General features: G+C 35.9%; 1 protein-coding gene across 1 annotated transcript; it reads right to left on the minus strand.

Moving 5' to 3' along the window:
• Nucleotides 1–46: 46 nt before the first annotated feature.
• prdx5 (peroxiredoxin 5) lies at nt 47–6,557 on the minus strand. Its single transcript, XM_046867319.1, has 6 exons — nt 6,405–6,557; nt 3,929–4,063; nt 3,306–3,437; nt 1,778–1,816; nt 1,295–1,359; nt 47–456 (listed from the first exon to the last, which is right to left on the minus strand). The coding sequence occupies exons 1-6, from the start codon at nt 6,480–6,482 to the stop codon at nt 348–350; spliced, it is 558 nt and encodes a 185-aa protein (XP_046723275.1). The 5' UTR covers nt 6,483–6,557; the 3' UTR covers nt 47–347.
• Nucleotides 6,558–10,499: the final 3,942 nt, after the last annotated feature.

A 10,499-nucleotide genomic window follows, 5' to 3' on the forward strand; every position in this document is an offset into this window, starting at 1 on the left:
TGTTGTTGATGTGGTTCTCATGAAGCTCTGAAATCATTCACCAGAATGTGAAAGTATGGTTTATTGTCATACAGACAACAAACATAACAGTATCAGAGTAACAGCAATAGTATTTTGCAGTACAGAATTTTAGATTAATGTGCGTGTAAAGCTCACATTGTGCGTTTTTGTCACTAAATTATAAAACGGCCATCACAATACTGTACTCGTTCCTTTGGTTGCATCGGCGTTAAAACTGTATTTTTACCCCCTTTTTCTTTTAAAATGACCCAAAACTGAAAATACTGAACAGAACTCAGTCACGGTGAAAATATAGATGATGTGTAGACGCTGGTGCACTTTGTGCTTCAGAGCAGACCAGAGAGGATGTTGGAGGCCAAACTGCAGGTGAGACCGGTACCATCAGGCTCCACGTTGAGCTGCTTCACCACGCCGTCCTCAACGACCATCGCGTATCTACACAAGACATGATCAGTTTTAGAAACTCATCATTCTGGTGCTAAAAAAAAATGGAGTGGACTTGTTCTAGAAGATTCCTTAGATTAAATAACGTTTGGAAAATACGTTATTTCATCTAAGGAATCTTCAAGAACAAGTCTGATGAGTTTCTGAAACTGATGATTTCTTCCAAACACAACAAGCTTCATCTAATATGTTGGGTAAAAAAGCAGTTTTCTGCATTTGCATATTGAAACCTGATGAGCTTTTATGTTTAATAATGCAGCAATGCTCCCAAGTGGAATATTTTCCATTACAATTAATTAAATGAAGCGTTACAAGAACGCTGCATTTTGATTTTCAGTTCAGACTTTGCTGCTACAGTTGGCTTCGTTTAACGTCCACTGGAGAAACATCCTGAACAATCAGAAATTCTTAAATTTAAATTGGTGGCTTCAAGTGGATGTTTAGTAAACAGGAGTTTTATGGTTTGAACTCCTTTTTATTTCATCACTTCTTTCTTTAAGCAGAAGAATTTGGCACAGGATCTGTTCCTAATTTAGTTTTCCGTCAACTTCTTGGTTCAGGTTTGAAGCCTTTCGAGGCTCTGAAGTTTGAGTCCCACCTGAGTAATACACGTTCTGTTAGGACTTGTTGCTATTGAAGACTATATGATCTATTTTTTCCATTCATGAAATATTAAGCTGTGGTAATTCTATAAGACTCCTGCCTTTTGAAATGATTATGCAGAGTGAAAATTGCTTACAGCAGACGTTACCTGGAAGTACGATAATCTCCATTTATTTTGAAACTTTACAAACACAAATGTTCTTTGTTCTAAAGAGATCTTTCTTACCTCTTGGATCTCTTGTTACCAAGCAACTTCAAAATGTCCTCATTGTCCAGAACGAGATCAACCGCCTGCCAGAAAAAGAGGACAAGTTTGTAGTTGTGTAAACCTCAATTCAATTCATTTTTATGTGTATTGCACTTTTAACAATGCACATTGTCTCAAAGCAGCTTTACACAGATAATGTGGTGATAAAAAATGAATATGTTCTTTATAAGTAAGTTTGTCCCTGATGAGTGAGCCGGTGGTGACTTTGGCGAAGGAAAAACTACCTGAGATGGCATAAGGAGTAAACCTTGAGAGGAACCAGACTTAAGAGGGAAACCCGTCCTTATTTGCTTCATCTGCAGGAAGCATTTAAGATCACGAATCACTTGCGAATGGTTCAGACGGGTAGCGGCGAGACACATTTGATTAGAGATTTCCATACAATTTCCTGTCCCCTGCATGGTTAATGAGAACAGTAGGTAGATCGAAAACAAATCTCACCGCAGTAAAGGCTCCGGTGGGATCCGCCAGCATTCGCACCTATAATGAAATGGACAGGGTTCAGATCTCATCTGAAACTTCACTCCTGAATTAATGAATATTCTTTACATTTAATCCTGTGAAGTTTTTATCTTTTGTCTTCTACAAGCACAGCACTAAATATGTTAACACTTCACACATTGGTGTATATTGGGAAAAGGAAAGTGAGTGGGGTTTATCACACGTCACTGGTTTTTATTTTCTTCCAATTCTCACAGTTTTCAATGTAGGAATGGTGAAATAGAAAAATGTAGTCTTGTATACGGTTCAGTTGAAATCTCTGGGTAAATCAAGACCACCTTAACACTCAAACTCTGCCCATTGTGCAATAAAATAAAACATACGTGCAATAACGCTTTTACTAATCTAAATCTGTACTTTTTTTGTGCAATAATACTCCATTTTCTTTACAAAAAATGTGCAATAATACTTTTCTTTTTAATTTTTTATTAATTAACATTTTTATTTTATTTATTATTATTATTTCTTTTCTTTTTTTTTTTTTGGTTATACCTCAAACATGATGGCCAATAAACTGGTCTCTTTCTGATTCTGATTCTTTTGTTGTCCTTTAGATCGTCACACAATCTAGGAAACGACTTCAGTCACCATGTTTCTTATAACCGCCACACTGTTCACTTTTACATCATTTATTTGAAATGGTAAAATGAAACCTGATACCTTGAATTCTGCTAAACAGAATTTCTGATAAACGTACACAGGATGACGAGGTAAAACAGTGTCGGTTAAACAACACATTGCCAAACCTGTTGGGTATCTTTAATGTGGGCTTGTGATTTTCCTATTTTCAAACCACTTACAGCACAGTGCCGGGTGGGGAATTCACAAGGAAGTCGATTTCCAGAAACTTGCATAAAATACATGAGAAAAGGCCATTGTCCAGTTGAATGATACTCCATCCAACTGGTTAACCAGCCTTTATGGTGGTTAAAGATCAGATTACTAACATTGTACTGTTCCGATCAGAGCTTTCGAGTTTCTCAGGATAAATCAACTTCTCTGTTTCGGAGATATAATTACAGGCTCGATGATGATCAGCAACCGATGTAAAGTTTTTGTAAATAAAAGCTTTCATTTAATGTGAGTTAACGTTGAACAATAAACAGTCGCAAATCGTCTTTCTAGAAACCTAGCAGATGGCAGCTTAGTATTTAAGGCATTGGACTTTGGATCCAAAAAAGGTCAAATCCCAGCCAAGCCACCACTTCTGAGCCCCTGACCCCCTGAATAAGGGCATACGCCATAAATATAGATTTAGGTTTGCCGAATGAGCAAACCAGAGCCAATAGTGGTAAAAAAAAATGTCCTAAAAGAGAAGATGAGGAACAAAGAGTAAACAGGAACCAGACTCAAAAGAAACACTCCCTTTTCTGGGAAATGCCATATGATTATACAATCATTATTACATACATGATTCTAATACATGACTGCATTAACTGGTTGTTTACAGCATTTGTTCTCTGCTCACCTTTCCCTCTGCGCCTTGTTCCTTTCCCCATGCAGCCATGACGAACACGTCGTTCACGGAGACGCAGACCAGCTCCTGCACACCTTTGCTCCTCAGCTTCTCAGCATCAGCTATGAATCCTGGGAGATGTGTCTGAACCACAAAAACAGTCCCACAGGTGTATGCATGCTGAATATGTCATACTTTACAATCCATAACGTATAATAAAGATATAAAGATCGATGGATGGATTTTAAGTGTCCCAGTGGGATTGTCATTAAAGTGTTCAGGTGTTGTATTAAGAAGGTGTACCAGTCCAGAGTTAAAGTGACAGTTGTGCAACAGTGCAAAAAAATTGTAGACAAGAAAATGTAGACAGAGAGCAAAGTCCAGGTCCTGTGTGCTAGGTGTTTTCCTGGTTTAGATTCTGAATCGAAAACAATTAGAGCGTAGAACCTTGACCTTTCTTGACCTGTCTGCATTTCCATCATTTGCACAATTATTGGCACGGTTGCCCAACTGTCACTTTAACGCTGGACTGGCACACCTCGGCGTCACTTCAATACAACAGAACCCGACACCATAAGAAGTACACCGTATTGTCTTGAATGGTGTATCAGATGTACGCTGTGTATGTAAGCTACCTTGGAGCATCCAGGTGTAAAGGCCCCTGGTACTGCAAACAGAATTCCCTTTTTCCCTTTGAAGAGTTGGGCGCTGGAAATTTTTGTGCCTGGATCTCCTTCCTGGAGCTCCACATCAGGCAAACGATCTCCAACCTTAGGAAGAGCGATATACGTATCTCATTCCTGCTTAGTGGTGTAACCTTCTCTTGTTTAAAACAATTCATCTTGGTAATTAATCCGGTGTAATAGGATGAGGGTAAACTCTAATATATCCTGTGCATGTGGTATTAAATTTGAGTAGATTAGACTGTCATCCAATCTATTTATGGATCTGGGCAGCACAGTGCAGACAGACTCCAGTTTAAATCTCCTGAGACCCTGACCATATGCAATGGCAAAATATTGTTTCTGTAATACGGCGATCAGCAGCGGCGTAAAGTATTTGTGTAAACGTACTTCGTTATTCTACTGAAGTCATTTTGTGGCTACTTTCTAATTTTACTGTGTATCAAAGATATAAGCAACTTTTACTCTCTACTCAACTACATTTACAATTTAATATATGTGCTTTTTACTCCATTGGATTTTAATTGACAACCAATTACATTTTGCACAGCAGCTTCATCTGCTGTGGTTTATTTATTCTGCCCACATCTGCTGCCTGTGAGTGACTTGTTTAGGCCTCATTTTCAGTCTAAAAATAGAATGAGTTCCAAAAAACTTTGAGAACCAGCTTTTGTTGAAGTTGAATAAAAATGCAACTCTCTGAGACTGAGATGTGCATCAGATCACAATCAGCTCTAAATATTTGGTTTTACTTTATCTAAAATGATATACTTAAATTTTGCATCGAATACTTATCGTTCTTCTCCTTCGTGACACGATACTGAAATTGTATTTGTTAATTGAAGATTAATTCAATTCATTTTTATTTGTATTGCGCTTTTTACAATGAACACTGTCTCAAAGCAGCTTTACACAAATAATGTGGTGATTAAAAGTGAATATGTTCTTTATAAGTGTAAGTTTGTCCCTGATGAGTGAGCCGGTGGCGACTGTGGTGAAGGAAAAACTCCCTGAGATGGGATAAGGAAGAAACCTTAAGAGGAACCAGACTCAAGAGGGAACCCATCCTCATCTGGGTTGCACCGAATGGTGATTTATTGCAGATATACGATGTTGCGAGGTGCAGTGATGGTGATCAGAAGCAAACTGTAGTCCTGAGTCAGTGTAGCAGACTGTTGACATTAACTACAGTCTAAATCTACCCTCAAAGCTCCTGGAATTTTATGGAACCACTCAAGGCGTGAAAGATTAAGAAAGTTTGTTCTTAATGTTTGTTCTTAATGTTTCATTCTGGCACGTCGACGATGCTGTTGTGTTGTTGGTAATGCAGTGTTAAGGTGTGCACTTTGATTAGTATTTGAGGAAATAAAACCTCACAAAGTAAATTTTTGGCTTAACACTAACATGCGTCTTGGTGTTGAGGACTAGTGAATACTCGAGCCTTTGTTCACTATGAGTAAAATACTATTAAAAGAACTGTTTAATTCAGTCACTAAGACTTTTATTTTGGAATTTTAACTTGTAATTGAAATTTAGCACTGTTTTTCTTTTGCTAAAGGTTTTCTCAAAGTAAATATCCACTGAAAAAAAAGTACACACATTATTTAATATACATTACCTACAACATAGACTTTACATGTTCATGTTTATGCTCTATGCATCTCCTCAGCTTCTCTATTGCATTTCTGTGGATTTTGCTCATACTATCTGGATGGACATAATCCCATAGTTTTCTGACTTTTATACATCCTGTATATTTCCAGTGGTGGAAAACACATCTAAAACATTTATTATTGAATTTGTATAATGATTAATTATAAGTTTTTCATCAAACCTCATAAATCATGAACATCTAGGTCTAAAAAACAGGTGAACTTGGCTCTCTATAGCTTTCAAGAACAGACTGTATTATTATTATAATAATGTTGAATAAATTGTTCAAGATTTGTACTGTTGAAGCTTCATGTGGTTTATGCTACAGTTAAAATGTCCTTGGTTGGAACATTTTCAGAAATATCCTGCAATAACACAAGTACAGGACTGGACATCAGCTGGACCAGACAGTCAAGAACGACGCGTTTGTCGATGCGCATGCGCAGTTCAACGTGACAGCAGCAGCTCTATAACGTCAAAGTTATGGCAGAATAAATGATGCAAACAAAAACGACATGATAGAGCATGCAAGATGAAAAGCTAAAAAAAAAAAAAAAAAGCTCGTCATGGTGGTGGTGTGCTTCCAAAACCTGTTCCAGAGAAGGTTAAAGCATTTAAGAGAGATTTTTAACCACCCCAGAAGTAAACCTGGTCACACCTATAATATAAACAACGCCATGTTTTATAGACTTTAAATATCTCATCTATAATAAGAAATGTAATGTAACGCGGTGAATCAGGAAATGAGGCAGGAATAAAAAAACATGACACCGACCTTGATGGGCATGTCTGCAGGAACTGTGGTGTGAAATGGTCTGATGAAGCTAAACACACGAGATCCTCTGAGAAGCATATCTGCTCTGGGTTTTGGTTGGTTTTTATAGATGAGGAAGTGAAGGCAGGGCAAGAAGTCTGCTTTAATGCTCCACCCCTACACACACACACACACACACACACACACACACACACACACACACACTTGGCATCTCCATTGTTTTTTAAAGGCCATACTATTCATTATGATACCTTTTTCCTATTTAGCCCCGCCCCTTCAGTTTGATTGACACTGTATCAGATGTATCAAGCTTCTTTCCCAAAGAAATATCATAATCAATAAATCTTCTCCATTCTTCAAATATCACACCGATCTGTTCATCTTTTCTTTCATCACCAAGTTTCCACAGCTGGGGCAACTTGATGGTGTGATGCACCTACTCATTTACACAGTTATCCAATCAATAATTACTGTCTGTATTGTCCTGAATAGTCCAAGCTAAATGTATAGTGTTATTGATGTCTGTACTTTTTAACCGCTGGAACCAAATTCCTTGTGTGTGTCAACACACTTTGCCAATAAATCTGATTCTGATTTGGCAGCAGTGATTTCTGAACCCTATTGTACCCTACAGTATTGTACCGTTTTTTTATGAATATGATTTACATTGCAATTTGTAAATCTTTTTGTTGGTCACTCGATGTCATCCTACCGTCCTGTTGGCGATCATCCGGGTCAGTGGAAAGTCATTTTTAACACTTTGTTGTGCCAGATGTTACAGCTTGACCTTGTTCTTATAAACTGCTGTCTTTAAAATTTTAAGAATAGAAGCAAGTGGACACTCACTGTATCCCTCTGGCAGTAAAGTCAGACCTGAACCTTTCTTTTCTTCCCTCAAAACTTTTCTTTTCAACTCTTCAACATAGTCAATAGTTATTTCAATCCAAATACTTTTGAGGCACTGTTTTTGCCGGCCAGCTGATCCTGTTTGCTAAAGGACAGCGACGACCATAGCAGTGTTTTGGTGATGGTTTTTTTTTTTTTTAACTAAACTTTTTTATGGTTCAACAGTCAAAACTTTGTATAAACACAATATTCAATAATCACCTTTCCACTTAATTACATATTTAGCCACAAGTCACCATCAATGGAACAAAACAAAACAAGAGCACATGGAAATCAAACAGATGTTAAGCAGTCCTGCTCATCATTTAATTTATTTAATAAATTAATAAATATATTTTATAAAAAAAAAAAAAGTTATGCCATGTTTTTATTTATTTATTTCTCCCTTACTTGAGCAGTACAAGTATGTGGTTACAGTCTTGAATAATAAATAAATATATAAATAAATAAAATGCCTGCTTGGTAAAATAATTTATAAAATAATATTTTATTAAAAAAAATCGATTAAATTAAGTAATAAATTAAATTCAAGGCAAATTCAATTAATTAAACAACATTAATGGGAACAATTGTATTATAGTTTAGATGATTTAATGAAATAGTTTAGATGATTTTATATGTTAGCCCCCACTTGGGTAATACAGGTGTGAATATAAATGTGTTTTATATTTAATTTTCTAAAGATATGTTTTAGATAGTAGAAAAATCTTTTAGTAAAAGATAACTGTTTTACTTATTTCAGCATACTGTAACAATGTCTTTATTCCTTCTATCCTCTATTCATTCGCTCTCTCTGCTTTTTGTTTTGCATATGCAAAACAAATCTTATATCCGGTACAGAGCGAGTAGAAACAGTGACACTGCGCTAACTCTAGTTTCTTTTCTATACCCCTGGCATTGTTGTGCATGTTTTAAAGTTAAATAATAAATAATAAATATAAAACGTGTGTACCAAACAGAAAGCCCTGGACCGGGGTTTTACACACAGTGCAACCTCGATACTCTTAGGGGGGGGTTACGTTTTATTGCCTCTCACGAGTAACCAAAAATTCGCAAGTTCCTTTTGATGGTTCCTTTTTTAAGGGAAAATTGTACATGTACTGCAGTGTAAACTCAACAGAAATTGTGAATTACTTGTCAGAAATGTTTTATTAACTACTTTAAATGAATAATACAATTATTTTCGGAACATTTTTATGTAATTTATTAGTAGAAACACTGTTTTGAAATGTTACTCTCTTATTTTCGAGCCACTCACGGCTTCTCGCGAACCATCAGATTTTTCGCGAGTTGCTCTCAGTCCGGATCCAAATGAAAAGTCTCCAACTATCGAGGTTCCACTGTGTGTGTGTGTGTGTGTGTGTGTGTGTACAAGTGTGTGCGTAAAAAACCCAAGTAAAAAACAGTGCTATTGATACAGATCACATTTTTAAAGAAAACAATAAAAATCATAAAGAACAGACCAAACGACAAATTCTGACGTGTGTTAATTTATTACAAAACACATTACACCGACAATATCTTGAAGTACCCCTAAATTCCTGTGGTGTTTTAGTGTTTGCCTTTTAAATCACAGTGATTCAATATGAACAAATTGCTGAAGGAGTCACTACTGCAGAACCATTTAGCTTTACGAAAAAACAGAGAAGAAAAAAAAACAACAAAAAAACCCAAAAACAGCACACAGACATCCACAATCGTTATACTAAAACCCACATAAAATAAAAACAACCAAATAATATTAATAAACATCGGCAAATTGAGTAAAAAATAGAATTTAATCTTTTAAATACAATATTTTAAAATACAAACATTGATTTGTTCTTTACCTTATAAGCTGTATCGTTTCGGTGGATTTTTTTTTAACACTGTTATTACTGCTGAGGTTGCGTTTACAGTAGGTCACTATACAGAGAAAAAGGTGAAAACAAGAGTTTTGGTAAATTCTCGTATTGCTCATTTACATAAATATACACAGACACACTAACAGCTACCCGTGACTATAAGGTGATTTCTAAACAATGTGTCCCACCGATGGATGTCCCAAATCTCTAACGTTGACAATTACAAAATGGCATCATACAATGGTGATAGTCGATGACAACACTAACGTATTAGAATTATATTTGCTTATTCATTTTATTATTAATTTCTCTTTTTTAAATAATTATTCACACAAACATTGACATAGTTTACAGCTTTCTTTGAATGGACCCGGACATGGATAGTTTTGTACACATTCTGCAACGTGACCAGAGACGTGTGTATCTCTGTATACAAAAGAGGGGGGAAAAAAGTATATAAAGAAAACAAACCCAAAATGATTGTAGTGTTAATAAGATTAAGATCTTAACTGAAAAATAAATTTGTAGGCCAGAGAGCAGGACTGGTGTCGTGCTAGAAAGAGCATGGAAATGGAGGAAATAACTGTGTATTTCACCGCCACCTATTGATTGCCTGAAATGTGCAGCACTATTGTTATTATTAATATTATTGTTTGATATTATTGTTTTTGTATTATTAATTATTTAATGTGATTAACAGGTCACATTAAAATCACTAACATAGCTTTCCCTGGCTTTCATTATTCTTCAGATTTGCGCAATTATTGTCAAAACCCCAGTGTTGAAAAACAGCAACACCCCAAAAAAAAAAGTAATATTTCACAACATTCAACCAGATTGCTTTATTTTAGTACCGAACTTGAGGACATGAAATACACTGAATGTCTGTTTCAATTCAGTCAAACAGCAACCACAAAAGAGAACAGAACAAACTTGAGGATCAGAAATTCCCATGGCATTTGGGCTAGGGATTCCTACAAGAAGATAAGCTTATTGATTGGAATCATCTAAAAAAATGCAATCATAGACTAGAACTGGGAATAAACCTGCGTGAAGCATAACGTTGTATTTTTTTTTTTTTTTTTTTTTTTACACGCACATTCGTTACTACAAACGCACACTGAAAAGCACCCTGAAGACACACTGTAATCTCAGAGGTCTGAAACTGATTAGTGGTTTGATTTTCTTATTTATTCTCCCTTGGCCTGGACAGCAGTTGGCTTTTCTTCCTACTGTTGAGTTTTTTTTTATGCAAAAAGAAAAAACACTTTTGAATAAAAAAATAAAATACAAAAAAAAAGTTAGCAGGGCTCTGAAAAATGATTGCATATAATAACCAGACAAA

This window comes from Silurus meridionalis, chromosome 15 (genome assembly GCF_014805685.1).
Source record: "Silurus meridionalis isolate SWU-2019-XX chromosome 15, ASM1480568v1, whole genome shotgun sequence".
Classification (NCBI taxonomy): domain Eukaryota; kingdom Metazoa; phylum Chordata; class Actinopteri; order Siluriformes; family Siluridae; genus Silurus; species Silurus meridionalis.